At 41.1% G+C, this 19074-nt stretch overlaps 1 protein-coding gene across 4 annotated transcripts in view; it reads right to left on the bottom strand.

Moving 5' to 3' along the window:
- The window catches only part of srcin1b (SRC kinase signaling inhibitor 1b), a 169923-nt gene extending 168073 nt beyond the window's left edge, over nucleotides 1-1850 (bottom strand). For 3 of the 4 annotated variants that reach the window (XM_087844930.1, XM_087844934.1, XM_087844931.1), the window contains exon 1: nucleotides 1587-1850. In XM_087844930.1, the coding sequence (XP_087701056.1) occupies nucleotides 1587-1608 (22 nt within the window). In that variant the 5' untranslated portion in view covers nucleotides 1609-1850. Of the gene's footprint in view, nucleotides 1-1548 lie in introns of all 4 variants that reach the window. The other variant, XM_087844932.1, reaches the window with a different exon arrangement.
- Between the last annotated feature and the right edge of the window lie 17224 nt (nucleotides 1851-19074).

The following is a 19074-nucleotide window of genomic DNA, read 5'->3' as shown; positions in this document are numbered from 1 at the left end:
CCTTTCGCTTTTAATAAAAATATATTTCTGCCTGACTAAATGGAAAACGTGGTCATAAATAATTTTACTACAGACATGATTAGATGATCTACGGGACCACCTTTGCCCACTTGTTTTGATAGATACAGTTTTAGCAGTTCAGCTGAGAACCACTGGGTTATAGTTAATTAAGGTAAGGATAAATCATTATTCTTGCCTTCTCAGGTGGTATAGTCCACGTTCTCTCCCATCATCTCTCACTAGAAACATCGATGCTGCTGAGAGAGCGGTGTTATATATTTTCCGCATTTGGGAATCCCAGTAACTATATAACAGTAGCTATATCAGTTATCTCACCGAGGAACAACACAATGATTAGAGTATGGAGAGAAAGCCAGATTTTAAGGCGTTAACCACAATAATAAAACAACCTACTTTATATCCTAGGCTAACTTTAGACATACAGGACCTCTACGGGTTTCCTGTGGATCAGAAATTCTGGGAGTGGGAAACTGGAGTCTGAGTTAATCCCTTAACCTTTTCATTCTGTTCTTGAGCCATTTTTTGAGATTTGGCAGGGAGCACTGTCCAGCTGGGAGTGCTGCTGCCGTGGGGTGGGGTTGGTCTGCAGCAATGTTTATATACTGTCAGCGGCGTCCATACGAAGGCCAACAACTAAGGTTCAGCAGCTGCACACTGCCTTACAGTAAGATTAGCTGTGTTAGTCTTTTCACCTGTCAGTGGGTTTAATGTTGTGGCCGATCAGTGTATGTGGACTTTCGGGCATTTGCAGAGCTTTCCCAACTCCAGATGGCTGAAAATCTACGAGGAGAGCAGAGATTCGTTTTTGGCTTCACCGCCGACTTCTATTTAGGGACTTTAAGAAAAACCCAAGCGCTACCTGTGTGAGTTTAATGCAGATGCGAAAAATCCACTTAAATCATTCCTCCACCTACCCAAGAATTAAAGTGGTGATACATATGCTTACTAGATGTGTTTTGTCTCCACCGCGTTTATATTTTTCAGCCACTGCATTAATGTCCAGCTCTCTTCCTGCTTGTATCACTGTTTCCATCTCCTCTCTGATCAGCAGCAACAGCAGCCTCAGTAAATCCATCAATAGCACTCTTTCACTCCGGTCCAGATGCCAGCCTCTGAGAGCCAGGACATCCACAGCCTCCCATCCGCTCAGGCAGTAAACAAGAACTGCTGCCAGACGCAACCGACACCAGCAGACATTCACACCCCCAAATACACACAGAGTCCTCTCAATATCTGCACTGAAATGCATTTCAAAGGCACTTTTGATACATACAAAATGGACTGCAGCACTCAAAACTGGTTATTCCGACGTGATGCGGTTACTCGATCAGAAGCTGTTTCGAAAATGAATAAAAAATAATAAGTTTGGAGAAGCTTCAAAAAAGTCTCCTTCCATAAAACATGCAGGGCAAAGATACATGTGCGGAAACAACACAGACAGCAAAACACTGAAGAGAAGAAGAGGGAGAGCGGTAGTTTCCCAGCATCCCCCAGCACGTCAGAGAAAGGCACTCAAGTTAGAAATACCTGCAACTACAGAATGGACGGAGAGAGAGGGGACATGCCTGGGAAGGAGGAATTGCCCATTCTCCGCCTTGATGCACCTGTTCACTTTCCTCTACTGCACACTTTCTCTTTTATCTTCTTTATTCCCTCTTCTTTCTTCCCCTTTCACTCTTCTTCTGCTGTTGTTTCTTCCCGCTTCCTCTCTTCTTCAGGTCCAGTTTTTATCCCTTTCTTCTCAGCGTGTCCATGTCTCGGCTTCTTCAGGAGCTGTGTCAGCGTGTGAAGCGCCTGAGATGGATATGAGAGAACGCCGGAGTGCAGAGGCGTTCCTAACCATGTCTTAGCATGGCCACTGAATAAACTCATCTTTTATGGATGCACAGCCCTCCCCGTCCTGCTTCTCTTAAAGGGACTGCACCCCGTTCCCGCTGCCTTTGATCTCGTCGTGATACGCGCAGGATCCGAATCGTGCGCTCACATGTGTCTGTGGGAATACACTGTGGTGTGGAGCATCAGTAATTCAGCATTGCTGTGTGGGTTTGACACTTTTCCCTGTGCAGCTGAGGAGGGGGAAGCGATCGATCGGAGGATGAAAAGGAATCCAGAAAATTGGGGGTGAAGGAAAGAGGGGGGGATGCTGATGTATCTCAGACAAACTAATGGTCGTGATAAATAATGGATAACAGCAAGCATAGCGTGGCATAGAAAACACTGATATCAGGATATCAAGAACAGTGCTGGGTACGCATGTGTGATGAAACGGTGCAGACGCGGCTTATCTTTGTGTGTGAGTGTGTGTGCATGGGTGTGTCCACTACAAAGGGATATTGTCAAAGTAAATCCTGGCCCAGCGCCGGCTGTAATTCAATCTGCGGTTGAAGGCCATGAATTAATGAGACAGCGCGTGTGTGTTCAGGGTCAGAGAGGCTGTACGTCACACACACTGTGACACCTGGTAATAGGATCGCCAGGAAAGCGAGCGGGGAAAGTTTGACCGCCACAAAACAGCATCTGAGAAAGTCCTGAACTCACCTGGAAACACAGGTGCGCTGAAGTATAATAGAAAATAAATATGATAAGCACTGATTAGAATTTATCATCTATGAAATCGTTATTATTGCCATGTGTCTGAACCAGAGATGGTCAGTAACGCGTTACTTGTAACGCATTACTGTAATCCGATTACTTTTTTCAAGTAACGAGTAAAGTAAGGGATTACTATTGCAAAAACGGTAATTAGATTACCGTTACTTTCCCGTAGGAACGCTGCGTTACTGCATTACTAAAACTGTGATTTTTTTGCGAGAATGTCTCATGACAGTGGCGTAAGCGAGTGCGACGTTCGTGACAACAGCTGTGTGCAGATCAACAATGGATCATATATCGAGTGCAGAGAGAGTATGAGCGTGCAGCGTTTAAAGCGTGGAAGTACTGACCTTACTTTGAGTTTGATTCCATAAAAAGTGACAAAAACATTAGTGTCCGTTGTGCGTGGGAAGAAAACTTCTTTTTACAGCGAAAAAACCCTAAACTTCCAAACAAGCACCGAGTAGCTACGACGTAATGGGAAACTCACAGAGAAACTCGCGGATTCTTCCACTGACCGCTGCACACCTGCACCAGGGTAAACCTCCGCCTACCTACTCCTGCTTTACAGGTGAAAATAGAGCAACAGGACCGCTAGTCTTTGACTTTATTTATTTTCTGCTGTGTTTTACTTGCATTTATTTGAAAGACTGAGTGTAAACACACAAAAAATATTTTATGTGCTGGAATGTGCAGAAAATAGGTTTAAATATTAAACAAATTTCTTCCAGTCAGAGAATGTTGCAGATAATTTAATTTTTACTTGATGCATAAAGTTAAAAGATTAAAACGAATAAAACAAGTTTTAAAAAGAGACTTTTCCATTTGATTACATTTTGTATGATGATTATGTAGAAAAAGTAGAATTGGGCTGAAAGATCTATCACTTTATCACCTATTCAGGTTGTAAATCGTGTTTTTAAAAAGTAACTAAGTAACTAAGTAATTAATTACTTTTGAAAATAAGTAATCAGTAAAGTAACGGGATTACTTTTTTGGGGAAGTAATCAGTAATTAGTAACTGATTACTTTTTTCAAGTAACTTGACCAACACTGGTCTGAACAGATTGTAACTTTAAAATAAGTCGTGACTAATATTCTCCCTCTAAGCTTCCTTTCTTTAACATTTATTTTCATCAGCTAATCACCAACACCAGCAAATGACCAGAGGACTATACTACGAACAAAATTCCATTATGCACTCGGCTCGACTAAACCTAAAATTGTCTGTGCGGCCTAAATCCTAAGCGTGAAAACCCGGTGACCAACTACAAGAAACATCAAACGGGGTATCAAACAATTATTTCTCCCACTGTAACAGTAAAATGCAACATTGTTTCAAAAAAGACAAGACATTAATGCTCCGGAAAATTGTTAATCGTGGGATTTATCGCACAGCGCGGTAAAATAAACATTTTAATTAAAGTGAATGATTATATCGGCGAGTGTGCTCTCAGCGCTGCTGTTTGTTTCTAAGGTGACGCCTGCACACATTCGACTTCTGGAACTTTAAACTGAACACATCTAATGTCACGGTCCTGCAGCTTAATAAGGGAGACGAGGAAATTGATTCAGTCTGTCGGCAGATAAAAGTGAAATAGATTTTAATTATTGAGCAGGTATTCTTGGTGTGTGTTTTGTGTTCTAATAGCTGTAATTCCAGCAGCATTAAAGAGACTTAGCAGCAGATTAGAATTTTCAGCATCATCAAATTGATAAATCTTTACCTTCGTGACATCACAAAGGACAGATTGTGCTTCATTCACTGGGTTTAGTGAGGTAGTAAAACATATTCCCCTAGCAGAGAATCTAAACTGCACTTAAGGATCATAGAAAAAGAGTCATTTCGTCTTATGTTAAACCCAGAACATGACCTACTCCTGACCAGATGACGCATTCGGCACACATGACCATAGTGTGTTATTCAAGTTTCAGGTTATTCAGGTAGTTTTTCTGCTGTGATGTGATGCCACCACGATTCTTTTCTCTTGCTGCTCTAAAAGTACAGGTAGACTTTCATGACACTATGTGTAACTTTCTTTGACGGCATGCGTTATTGTTACAGAGGTGCCATGAAAATTAGCAAAAAAGTTCACTTCTCACTTCCAGCACAGACGGTATAAAACATGTGCATAGCCTCTGACTCTGAATAATGAAGCCAGTGCAGAAGACCCTTAGGCCTGCATTCTAATGGCCAGTAGGGGGTGACTCACCTCTTTGCAAAAAGACTGAGTCCTAGAAAACTCTACAGGAAAACCTCCCTCGACCTGTGCAAACACTTTCCTGAAATACATGGGTGCTATCACTAGCTAATGAGATAAATCAGTGAGTGGTTATGAGCTTTTGTGTTCGAGCCTGGGGTGCAAAGCTTCTAATGGCAGAAACACTGATATCTGAGTGGAAGGTGCTCAAGAACTTCTACTGCTGCACCATCGAGAGCGTCCTGACGGCAAACATCTGCACCTGGTTTGGGAACAGCACCAAGCAGGACAGACGAGATCTGCAAAGAGTGGTGCACTCGGCCGAACGCATCATTCAATCAGAGCTCCCTGACCTGCTGTCCATCTACACCAAGCGGTGCAAGTCCAAAGCTAGGAAGATTATGATGGACCTCTCCCATCCCAACAATGGACTCTTCTCACTGTTGAGGTCTGGGAAGCACTTCCGCTCCCTTAAGGCCAAAACAGAGAGAATGAGGAGGAGCTTCTTCCCCCAGGCTATTCGAGCCCTGAACCAGGTGTAGGACTGTACTCTCACACACATCACATCACCACACATTTCCTATAATCCTATAATTCCTATAATTTATAATCTTTATAATCTCTTTCTGCTATTTGCACATTTCTTACTGTAAATTTCTAAGTTAATTTGTAAATTTTGTAGTAACCTGTAAATTGTAAATACTGGAAAACTTTTTTTCTGTCATTTAATGGTCGGGCATTGTACAGCTACAAGCATTTCACCCCCATGTCATACTGTGTATGGTTGTGTGTGTGTGACAAATAAAATTTGAATTAGAATTTGAATTTGAAGTTGGTTGGCTAGCCAAATTTCTTCAATAAGTAACATGATGCAGTTCCATGATTACATACAATAATGTAAATCAAAGGATCACTGTTATAATTGCATTTAATTTAATGAGTGTAGCTTGTGTGTAAATGATGTGTAAACTGAACTTCTTAATTTTGCTGCACCTTAGAACAAAGTTTACTAAAACCTTTATGTAAGAGACGAGTGTGGGATGTGTGCTCTGACAGAGCAGACAGGACGCTGTACACCCGCCAACACGGAGCCTTGTTTGTTGCCTAGTGGCCTGAATTGACGTCCTGGTAAATAAAACATAGCTATAAATTAAAGATGGCACTCACTGGGCCTTGGGGGGACGGATGGACACTCGCCTGCTTGTCATAACTCTCTGGAGTGTGTGCTTTTTGCCCTTGAGCTACTCGCCCTCGCTTTGCTGCACACATACACACCCCCACAGGTGCCACAGGTGGCTAATAGAAACATATAACGTTGTGATAAATGCTCGGCCTTGATTTCTCTCTCGAAAGCTCATTGAGAGGTGACATCAGAGGCACTTTTCTATAGGTGGCGAAGCAATTAGCGCGCACAGCCACAGCTTAGCGAGAAACAAACGCACCCTGAGGAGAGAGAAACAGTGGAAATGTAATTACAGAGGGGTGAAAAAGGCTTGTTTACATGCTTCTTAGGTGGATTAAAAGCAGATTTTGGCTTCATAAACACTGGAATGCAATATTTAAATGTAAAGCAGAAATTTGGAGAGCAGTGCAGAATGCGGGAGGGGGGATTGTGGTTAAAAGAAAGAACACTAAGAGGAGGAGGAGACTGAGGGGGTGACAGGCTGACAGGCCTGAATGACAGACCAAGCAGAAAAACAGACAGATGAAGAGAGAAGGAATAAATACAGAGCAGTGACAGGAAACAGAGAGGAAAGGCAGAGAGACAGACAGAGATGACAGGATAATTAGAGATTCATGGATTCCTGGTTGACCGGTGAGAGGAAGAGCAGCTGCTCTCTTGCTACGTCTGGCCAGGGGGCCTGAATAATGAATCGCGATGCTGGAAACACGCGCTGTAAGCCCACATACGCCACGCCGTGCGGCAGCAATTACCCGCAGACAGATGAAGAGGCAGGTGGAGAGAACTTCAAAAGGACTCACAGCGTCCCTGTTAACTGCCGTATGTCAGGAAAAGGGGACACCAGTTCAAGTCCAGTGACAGCAGGGCTGTACACAGACCCGCTGAAGGTTCACGGGTGAAAATGAAAAAGTGGCACCCCTGTCACGATAACGCACGCCGTCAAAGAAAGTTACACATAGTGTCATGAAAGTCTACCTGTACTTTTAGAGCAGCAAGAGAAAAGAAGCGTGGTGGCATCACATCACAGCAGAAAAACTACCTGAATAAACTGAACCTTGAATAACACACTATGGTCATGTGTGCCGAATGCATCATCTGGTCAGGAGAAGGTCATGTTCTGGGTTTAACATAAGACGAAATGACTCTTTTTCTACGATCCTTAAGTGCAGTTTAGATTCTCTGCTAGGGGAATATGTTTTACTACCTTACTAAACCCAGTGAATGAAGCACAATCTGTCCTTTGTGATGTCATGAAGGTAAAGATTTATCAATTTGATCATGCTGAAAATGTCCCAGATAATTTCCCACGTGAGCATAAATGGCGACTCATTTGCACAATTTGTGCTCATTTTACTTTCACTCCAGGCTCTTATTTTGAAAGTTTAGTTGTCGTGTTAGTTTGCTGTCCTGGTTATCATCACGGTGGTCATCAGATGCTTTACCAAAATTAATGCAGCAGTTATAATTCCAAATATTCCTGTTTGATTTCCTGTCAAAAAGCCTGATGCACTCACTCAAGTGACTTTATTTCTTCATGCCAAGAAAGGCCACTTACAGAGAAGGTCAGCAGGAGCTGCACTGTGTCTTTGTGGAATTAGAGAAAGTATGTGATAAGAGAGGAACTGTGGTGCTGCATGAGGAAGTCACTTAATGGTAAATGGACTGGTTCTTGTGTTGCACTTTTTACTTGAGCAGTCAAAGTGCTTTATACAACATGCCTCGTTCACTCATGAAACCACTTCTTTCTGTCTCTAAGTGCTTTCTAGCACTTCTATCTATTCACACACATTGAGACGCCTGTGAATGCATCTGGAGCGACTCCTCCAACCTCCTTATTAGTGAATGACGTGCTCCACCTCAGAGAAGCCTGTGAGGGCACGGAGCGAAGCTGGACGACAGCATACAGTCACTATAACGTCACAGTGGTTATGACCATCTTTAAGTTACAGCCTATTTTGTGTGGGCAAATCTGATGGCGCCGCACCACAGATATGATCAAAGATGGCTCACGAGCGCAGTGGACTTTTACATGGTCAGCAGCCATGAATTATACATGTTTTTAATTGCTGGCTGCAGGCGTAGGCGGTGTGCCAGCAGCCAGCTCTGGGCCTCCATTATCAGCTTTATGCTATAGGTCAGGTCAGAGAGCCCACATTAAAGACTCAGTCAGGTCCAAGATCAATTCAGAGATGCTTGTAGATAACTGGACATTTCCAAAAATGAGCTTAGCAAATGCAGGATGAGTACAGGTCTGCAGAACTCACAATACCTTAGAGAGCTGAGGCATCCTGAGTAGTTTGGGAGGAGACAGGAACAGATAGGAGGCGAACCTGGAGAGACACAGGGATATAAAAACAGAGAAGAGAACAGAGTGAAATAAAGCTTCACAGTCATTAAATCCACAGCTTGATAGATGAGGGTATTTTAGCAGTTGAGAATCAAAAGCTTCAAACTCCTGCTGGAAAAAACAACATAAAGACTAAATGAATCAAAGACACCTTGTCATTAAAACTGACATTAAAACTAATGTATCACTGTGTTAACATATTATTTTGGGCAAGTCTGTCATTAAATACAGATGAAAGTATTGAACCGATCTCAGGCTGCCTTTCAATTATGCCATCCATCTGGGTTCAGAAGAATGTATACTTTATTGATCTCTGCATTTAACCCATTCACTCAGTGAAGCAGTGAGCAGCCATTGGGCGCCCGGGGAGCAGTGTGTAGGGACAGTGCCTTGCTCAGGGGTACCGCAGGGTAGCCGTTCAGTGGATTTGAACCACCTTCCGATCATGGGGCCACCACTCTACCTACTGAGCTTTCCCTGCCCCTGCTAAATGGCTCAAACACCGTTTGTTTGTCACTGCTCTGGTTTTAATTCAGTTCTTCTATTTTTAGGCTTCACAAGAATCGGGCAGACAGACACTTTGATCCTTGCGTGAATGTGAGTTATTATGCCAAAAGTGGGTCAGGTAAACACCCCGCTATGTTGTTTTAATGCATTTCTAAGACTGAGCAGACAGATTTGAATGGCTCTCCTGGATGTCATGTAATGATTTAGAGAGACAAAGAAGAGAAAGCGTTGCAGCCACTGGAACTGTGGGAGCTGCTGCAGCAGGGCTCATATTGACTAATTAATTAGGATGGAAAAGCTTCTGCACAAAAAATAAACAGCTGAGAAATAATGAGTGCTGCACAAGTATGTGCCATTTCTTTTTAATCTTGCTCTCTGCAAATTTTAACACTAAAACACACTCAGCCAAGGAGGCAGTACCAGCAAAGAATTATTAAGATGCTATATATTATAGATTTTTTACTTCAACTTTCTGTTGCTGCCCAACAAAATCGGCAGCTGTTCTTTTTTATGCTTCTCAGTTATTACTGAGTCAATATCTAAATTTTTTATGTAATACTGGTAAATTTAACAGTCAGGGGAGTCTGTGGTCAGGCACAGGAAGGCAGGCACTGTGGTAAACAATCCAGAGAGAAGCAGGGAAAAGGCAGTCCAGGAGGTCATACAACATGAGGTCAACACGAGGAAGAGCTGGACACACTCAAACGAGGGCAACCGCCTAATTGGGTGTAGATGAAACTGGTGAGGGTGGGGCGGACAATTACAAAGGAGTGAAGACTGAAGTGATGAGCCGTCTTTCTCATTGCTCAAACCGCACATCCTCGACTCCTCTCTTTATGTGTTATTAACTCCCACCAGAAACACAAGCGGAGGAGGCGAGGACGAGATGAGAGCAGAGAGGAGTTGAAGGAAACGGGCATTTAACCAAAAACGAGCCTTATTTTTAAGAGATGTCAATTAAATACGATAGTGGCGCAGCAGCTGCGTCATAAATGTTTTTATTATAGCCCAACCACCGCGGGATTTAATGATGTCAGATGTAACAATGCTGAGTTTTAATTAAAGTCACAACATGGCACAATGTGACAAGATATTCTACTTTTTTTTTAATTATCCACACATAAAAAGTGAAAGGCGTACATTTTATCATCTTAAATAACTGAAACTTATGAAAGGAGATGAAAGAATTTCCTCCCTGTATATTTCAACTACAAAAAATCATAATTGAGTGAAGCTTTTGTGGCTTCGTGATAATTTAATTGTACTCATTTCTATTGTTTTAATTTAACTGTGTGCATTTAATATCATTATGTTGGTGCAAATAGTTCAGGATGAGTGGAAAGTATTTATGTGAGAAGACTATTTTACCATGAAACCGAGTGTGACCAAGAGAGACAGGAGGATGGAAAGCAAAAAAAAAAACCAACACAACCATGTTGATGTTCATGTCCTGAGGGGGCGTGTCTAGAAACATCTGTAGTAGCAACAACTGCATGCATTGTGTTTTTTTCTAAATGTATTACATTTCATATATTGACGTGAAAAAGTTGTTTTGCCTTTACCTCCACTTTAGATTAGCGAGGCTGTGACACCAAGAGTGCAGCAGGTTGATGACCACTGGTTTGAGCACAGATAGGAGAGAGCAGTGATGCTCTGCTCAACGTAAAAATAAATTCCTGTCAAATTCAAATTATTTCCATTGTCATGCTGATAATATTACAATGTGAACAGTTATGATTTGACAAAAAAAGAAGAAAAAAAAGACAGCAAATATGTGTATATAGGATAGGGCTGCCACAAACGATTATTTTGATAGTCGACTAGTCACCGATTATTTTTGTGATTAGTCAACTAATCAGATCATCATCCATTGGACGTAAAACATACAGCTTATTGCACCAGCAGCATCTGCTCTTATATAACTATCATTAGCTTACAGCTTTAAGTGTGTAAGGTATGTGCTAACTAAAAATAAAGACAAGATGATAGTTTATTAAATTTTAATGAAATTTGCAGGTTGTTTCGGTGAAGTTTAATAAACTCCTTGCTATCTAAAATATAACAGGACACCGGAGTATATTCTCGAGCATCTCACACTTCTGATAATCAGCTGTCTGCTTGACATTTATTCAGCTGTGAAAAACTATAACTTTAATCTCAGCCAAACCGATTTACTCAGGAACAAATAAAATACTAAAAAAGCCAAACAATAACATTTTTAAGTTATCTAAGTGACTTATATATATTTAACCTGGGTAGCTAAAGACAGCGGTGGGTTTTGAAAATGGGCTCTAGTTAGCCTAGCCCCCGGCTAGCTATCGAGCTAGTGGGTAACAGACGTCTCTGAAAACGTCGGAGCGCTTTTGAAAATATGTGGTGTCTTGATAAACTGAGCAGATATTTGAGGTTTACACAGCTACATTCTCGCCTGAAAATATGTTAAACGTTTATTTTGTGACCCAGAAAGAATAATAAGAGTAATAATAAAACTAACTAGCTGCCGCCATTGTTGAAAACTGAGCTGGGCTGCGCTATGAATTCTGGAACACAGCTTCTTCTTCTTCGGGGTTTAACGGCAGCTGGCATCCTTGTACATGCAGTGCTGCCATCTTCTGTTTCAGTTCGTTATTACACTCTTAAATCCTACTACTTATTCCTGTGTCTTTTGGGATCTTACAAAGCTTCAAACGACGCGTCGACTATTAAATCAGTCGTCGACGATTTTGATAGTCGACGTAATCGTGACTAGTCGACTAATCGTGGCAGCCCTAATGTAGGAGATGACCTAGTTGTTCTGTCTCTTATAGTTCCAGCTTGCAGCAGTTGCTCAGGGTCTGTTCAAGTTATCATGTGCAGTATGATGTTTAAAGAAAAGAGTGAAGAGTTAAATAAGGATTGATCAGAAGCTTCCCCCCTCACTCCATTTGGCAGACTAAATACTAAAATTTGGGTCACATCGTCAGTGCAGTACCAGTGCTGTAAACTCTATGCTCACGCTGATATGCTGACACCAAAATTTTCTATTTGTACATGTAAAAATAGCTTTTAGAGCTCACAGTCTTCTGTACGGCACATTTGTGGTGCAGTTATTGTAAGGCAAAACTGAAAAATCTTTAGGTGTTGTACAACCCAGGTGCAACTGGACTTTTTTTAATCCCTGGTGGTGATCAAATGTATTCCTCTAGCACTTTATTGTGAAACAACGTAAGGTTGTGACAGAGGTGACATCGTTCCATCTACACTGATCCATGCACAGCTTTTCAATATTTTACGAAGTACGAACAGTGAAAGGATTCAGATCGTCATTTTTTACAAGATCCATGTAAAACAGAAAATGTACATTAGAATTCTCCATAAGGGTGATATCTGCAAATTCTTATTTTGATTGGTTGTACTGAAGTCACGGATTTGTGGCTGCCATCTGTGAGAGAGGTTGGAAACATCCTCCTGAAAAGTGTCAGGAAGAATCATCTGACCGGGATGTTTCTTAAGGTCTTCATTCAACAGTGACACAACGACTGAGACTGCCCAAGCCGGGGCTCGAACCGGCAACCTTCCGATTACAAGGCGAACTCCCAACTCTTGAGCCATGATCGCCCCAAAGACACGTAGAAAGCATTTGAAGCGTATAAGCAGTGAAAACATTTGACTTTTATGCTGTAATGTGTCAACGGTGTATTCTTGGACTGGGTTTGATTTCATTACAATGCTTAGCTTGTTGTTGGGTTCATGATTGGTGGCTGCAGCGCTCCCAAAGGGCAAAACACTGACAATATGAGTCATACACATCATCTACCCAAGTAATTTGCTGCTAACTGATTGCTGTGTGTACGAGCTGTCTGGCTTTCCTCACCCTAATGGAAGCACTTCTATTTTGGTTTGGCAGCTACAAAATAACAGTAATCACCTGCTTTGTCAGTGTTAGATTTCTGGTCCAAAGAAAACTTCATAAGCAGCCTAATTCTGCTGTCACAGGCATTATATCAACAGATTTTCTTATTATTAGTTGGACGGTACATTTTCAATAGTGTTAGATCTTCATTAATTTGGAATGCTTGATGCAAATGTTCATTCATGCTGGGAAACATATTCCACATTGATGATAAAAATAAGTAAGTATACACCTATAATAGAAGGTGAAAGGCAAGAAACAACTAATGACAAAGGGTGGCCATAGTCTCAACACCCAACTCAGCGTTGTTGGGGCTGTCACAGGGCACCAGTCTGTCACAGCGCTAACACAGAGAGGCAGCCCATTTAGAGCCACCAGTTAGCCTAACAACCATGGTAGATCGACCCTGTAAATCAAAGACAGTTTTTCCCTTTAACTTTGTGGGTTTTATCCTATAAATTTGCTCATTTTTTCTCGTTTTCATATAAATATGTAATTTATCCTTCATAACTTCAAAATCTGTGTTCAGTGTTTTCCTGATAAATCTGTGGAGGATTTTCTCACGTTTTTACTTCTTCCTTCCTCAGGAAAAAGTGCCTGTTTTTTTAAATATTAATTTTTTCTCTTAGATTTGAGTTTTCTTATAATTTTCTCTCGGGAATTTAAATTTTACATGTTAAAAAAAAGAAGTCATAGACTAAAACATACTGGATGAGAGAAATAATGTCAAACATTCCACTAGAAAAACTAGCTTTCATATTAAAAACCAAACACTGGGTGTTTAAAGGTCTGAGACTTTTCTCTCTTTTTACTCATCATTTTTGTGAGAGTTTGAATTTCAGTGTGTTGAACATGAAGGTGAAACATTTCTCCTTTCCGTATCCTGTATATTTCTATCTCAGTATCATTTGCCACAGCTACAAATTCATGTGCAGTTTCATTTGGCCTGTGTTAGTGAAGGTCACCGTGTCCCTTAAAGCTATCCCAGCATGCACTGACTGAAAGTCGGTCAGGCTGACAAGGAGCCAACATGACCATATTTTTTATCTGAGGGCATTTCTAAAGCAGCACTTGACCTGAGCTGCATGTCATTTTGCTGTGAAGAAAAAAAAGACTAAACATCGAGGTGAGAGTGAACCGGCTCCGTTCACAAAGGCCGCGATTCAAACCTGTAAGAGAAGCGAATTGAAACAAAAACCTAAGAGTTTAAGAAGCATCAGCATCTCTCAGCCTTCCAGTTGTGCATGAAAGGCTGAAAAATTACAATTTTCTCCTCTTTTCTAAGCATCGATCGCAGCCAAGCAACACAGTCTGCATTTTAATTCCTACTAACAGTTATTTTCACAGCCAGTAGGTTTGCTAATTTACTATTTTGTGCATCACATTTTAAAAGTAAGAGTAAACATTTGTCCTTCACAGCTTCTCACACACCTTTTAGAGCAGAAGGTTCACTCAACTGAACAATAATTAGCAGTAAAAGCTGAAACTAGAGAATTAGAGCTTTGTAATTATTATTTAGAAAGGTCAGTAAAGTCATTTACTTTCAACTAAAATCTAATGACTGCATTTTATAACCTTAGAAAACGGTGCATGTTCTGCTATCAGCTCCAGCACAGCACACAGTGCAGAAAGCTACAAAGTAAAACTTCGTTGGTCAGATAAGAAGTCTTCTTGTGCAGGGTGAGAGTGGGTCAGGTGGGCAGGGAGACGAGCTCAAAGCAGATACACTGAGAAAACACATGTAAGTATAAAACAGTACAAACAGGTCGGTAAACTCGAGCTCCTTTTTAACCAAACTTCAACCAAAGTAGTTTCTTTTTAAAATATGGTTCCTGTTTCCCATGATGACAAAAGTATTTATGCTGCTGCAAAGAAAGTGTGTTTATGCAACTTTTAATGCAACACAAAAATATTAGAAACATAGCAGACACAAAATGACAACAGTTTGAAAAGAGAAAGTATCAAAAGTTGACTTTCACCACTTTAAAAACAGTATTGGCAACTTAGTATCAGTTTTTCCCTTGTTGATTATTGTAGACAGACATATGATAGATGAATTTAGTGGATTTTATTTTATGCACACAAAAAGCAAGCAAAAATTTGCAGGACATCAGGAGCTTAATTTTATTTATTTGATCATTTATTTTTGGATTTGATTGATCATATATTCAGATGCACTTTTAATGGCAGAAGTTATCATTTCAAGCTGCTGATCCAAATTCAGTGATTTCCGCACCAGGAGTTATCAAACACAGGCCCATTGAATCACACTTTGGCTGGATTCATTTTTAAATATCTGACTCTTGCACTGAGTGTTAAAACCTAAAAGCTTGCTCTCAGTTCCCCTCCTGAAAAGATTAGAAAATTATTTCCTCCGTCTCTTTTTCATGGATTGTTGAACTTGAGCTGAGGAGACTCATTTCTTTTCCACTCAGGCTCTCCAAAGAAATTAAATCAGTTATCATGTAGCCCTAATTGTGTCGCTCATTCACACGGCTCTCTTTGAAGCCTTCCTGACCCGTCTCCCTTCTGTCTGTTTTACCCTTTAATTTACCTGCCCATCTAGGCCAACAGAGAAAAAAATTTGTTGCCATAGCAACGCCTTGGCAGTAAAAGGAAGGGTTACCCGAGCACACTGGTATTTAAACACACACACACAGAGCGAGAGCGCAGGTCAGTGGAGAAATCAGCTCTTCAGCTTCTGCAGCCATGCAGCAGCAGAGGATCTGTGCACAGTAACCTTAAGGCAGCCTTTCATGTTGCTCCACCAAAGGGCTTCCAGATTTTATGTCTTTTAATGTTCATCTAGTTTGGAGGCTGTTAAAAGCTTCACACTAATCTATTTTAAGTCAGAGCGGGCCCTTCGCTCAGAGCATCTTCAGGAAAATGTTTTGTGACTTTTCTGCACTGGAAGTCTTTCCAGAAATAAAATGCAAAAGAAAATATTGAAGCTGTCAGCAAAACCATGCCACATAAAAAATGAACAAATCAAAAACACTTTTTTTCAAAGAAGAAAAAGAATTGAATCGTCTTATCGACACGGTTTCCCATCATGCAGCAGGAGAGTCCCTGCAGAGGGACACCACAGGCAGACCCGCCTTTACTATGAACGTTTTAAGTCTTTACTTCAGGAGGAATAAACTCGCTGCACTCTCTGCTCCAGTGTCAGACAGCAGAGGTGAAGGTTCAGATCTTTACTGATCCTCGTAACTTCCACCAGGCAGCTTTTTTACATTTACATTGTGTTTTACCAACTTGCTAAAACACTGGTTTGCTGTGGGACAGTTAACCATAGGACTAGTTAATCTCTTGTATGAACTTATTTTCCCTTAGAAAAAAAAAGTTGTTAAAAACGTTTCTGCTATTGAGATCCTCAGTCTGATCCTACAGGATCTGGATGGCGAGAATTCACAAAGGGAAGATGTCACAGAGGGATGGGTAACAGGAGGGAAACACAGCTGGGGCAAATCAGGCCTAACGAGACAAAGGAAGCAAAACCAGACGCATATACATGAGACACGGACTTTCAAAGTAAAACAGGAAACATAACACAGACTGAACTAAAGACACAGACTCACATGCAGGCACTGCAACAGAGGGAACAGAGACGTGGGACCAGGGCAGACAGACTGGACACAGGGATACAGCAACTAAGGATACACAGATGCAAACTTGACAAGGGGAGACAGCTGACAGGGGAGACAGAGCAACTAGAGAAGACAGAGACATAAACCATAAGACAGAACTCAAAGAAACCAAAGACTAGAAATGATAAATAATATAATAAACTCAACGACCCAGGCATCCTAACAGAACAAGGGAGCAGGACTGTTTTGAGCTGGTACAGCGGCGTCAGTCATGCAGACAAATTGCAGGCGTCACGTTGGATCCAGATGGGCTGTCAAAACTGTCTGATGGCACAGGCAAAGGAAGTGATGACATGTCAGCTAACATAGAGGTTATTTTGTTCAGACATGAGTACCTGTGTCTCACAGCGTGTGTTTAACATTCAGAAACTAGAAGATGCTACCTTATAAAGTGGAGTTATTCAGCTTCGCCTTATTTTCTGTCACTTATCCTGAATGTTTACATCAAACATGGACAAAACATAATGTAAATATATCATAAACTAGAGGAAACACTTCTGAATCTGAGTTCCTGCCAATACAGATACTGTACACCATATCAATCTATGCATAAACAAAGCCACATTAGGGTTAGTGTGGGCCTCTTTAATGACACAGCAGATTTATTTATTTTTTTCCATGTACCACCAAGTTTCTGTATCTTTATATAATCTTTAAGCTCCATACTGGCCAGATGTCATATTAAAATGAAGTACTTTCTATAGTTTGTTTTACTGAAGTCTCTAATTAATCTTAAGCTGACTTGGTGACATCACCTAAACCCAGCGTTGGGGAGTAACGGAATACATGTACCGCCGTTACGTATTTAAAATACAAAATATGAGTAACTGTATTCCGTTACAGTTACCGTTTAAAAATGTGGTATTTAGAATACAGTTACTTTGTTGAAATAAATGGATTACACGGCGGTACTTCCCTGTTTCATATTGTGGCGGGTCAGGACTGTTTGGGTTTTGTTTGACAGCTACGTTCTGTTGTTCCAGGCGGCAGCGTTACGGTTGCCATGGTTACAGGGTGACGCTCTCTCTCTGCGTGTTTCCTGGGTGAGAGCAGTGTTGCCAATTTAGCGACTTTGTCGCTATATTTAGCGGGTTTTCAGACGTGAAAGCGCATATCGCTTTTACTCTCAACGAGCAGCGGGTGCTGTAACGCAGTCAGTTCTTTTACTCTTATGCTGTTTTGTAGATCACAAGGTTTAAAACTAATTATAAACACACACACACACAAAGTAACTCCACCAGAGTGCCTATTTCGGGTCACTTTTGCCGGTCGAAGCCCGGATAAAGGAGCAAGGTTGGAATTGTGACATTAAAAAAACAATAATTGCTAAAAGAAATTTAATTTGTAGTTCTAAATAAATTCTAAATGCATTTAGGCCGTTTTTTACTCACTTTATGTCTCTTCCACGATGTTATTTCTCTCTCCAGCAACATAGGTTATAATTACATTAGCATGACCAATTATGCAAATTAGGCTATGACGTCATTTAGCGACTTCTAGGACAGCCAATAGCGATTTTCCTTACTGAGGAGTTGGCAACACTGGGTGAGAGAGGCCTTTTTGTTGTGCTAAGCTAACAGGCAGAATGCTACCGGTGCTCTAAAGAATGTAGCATCATAGGCAGTGTAGTCCGTGCTGCAGGGAGAATGGACTGCCATACCCGTTATGTGTCTGTGAGCGAGGGAGGGAGAAAAAGGAAAAGTACGAGCTGTCATCGAGCAAAAACGGGAGCTGGAAGCATGTAAATATAATAATAACCACTGCAGCCAAGAAGAGTGCCTGACGAGCCCAGTTGTAAGTAAGCTATTAAGACTCGACTGTACACCGTGTTCGTGTTTTCCTCCAAAAACAATAAGTTCTGTTGGAGCAGCCTTTCAACGCCTCTCTCTGTCTCTGCTAGCAAAGTTGACCCAGACAACAAAGTAAAGCTAGTTTTCGGCTACGAGCCCGACACAGAACCCACCGTATTAGCCAGAGGTCCCTTTACTACGGTTCGGAGCCGCGGACCTTCAGTAACAGTAATAAATCACAGCAATAGTACATTCATGTAGTTGTAAACAGCATGATAATATATTAAGTAATCCAAAGTATTCAGAATACGTTACTCTCATTGAGTAACGTAACGGAATATGTTACAGAATACATTTTGGGGCATGTATTCTGTAATCTGTAGTGGAACACATTTTAAAAGTAACCTTCCCAACACTGCCTAAACCTCAGCAATGCATTTACAGGTCCCACTGTGATTTTTTTTTTTTTTTACAAATTATAAAAGTGTCTTGTAACATTAATTGCAACTTTTTTGCCCCTTTGACATGAATTTCCATTCATTTGGCAACAGAATGGATAGCTGTAAATGTTTTTACCATCGCAAGCTTTGATTTTATTGTAATTTTCCACTTCGATTGACTACATTGTATGTTTGCACTGAATCGTGGATAACAGACCCAGATTCATAGGATTTACTGTTGCAGAAGCCTCAAGGCAGATACTTAATACCTAGCATGAACGCACGAGATGATTCAGGTTAACCCCTTTTTGCATGAAATTGATTAAAAACTACAGTTGATGTTTTTCAATGTGTCATAAATATGGGAAACAGAACAAGAAACAAATGGAGCCTCCCCGGACCGTCACTTACCCACTGCCAAACGGGTCATGCTGGATGATGTTCACTACGGTCT

Source organism: Neolamprologus brichardi, chromosome 8, assembly GCF_056152115.1.
Source record: "Neolamprologus brichardi isolate AB-2024 chromosome 8, ASM5615211v1, whole genome shotgun sequence".
Classification (NCBI taxonomy): domain Eukaryota; kingdom Metazoa; phylum Chordata; class Actinopteri; order Cichliformes; family Cichlidae; genus Neolamprologus; species Neolamprologus brichardi.
The sequence above is the reverse complement of the archived record's forward strand: the minus strand, read 5'-3'. Positions and strand labels throughout refer to the sequence as shown.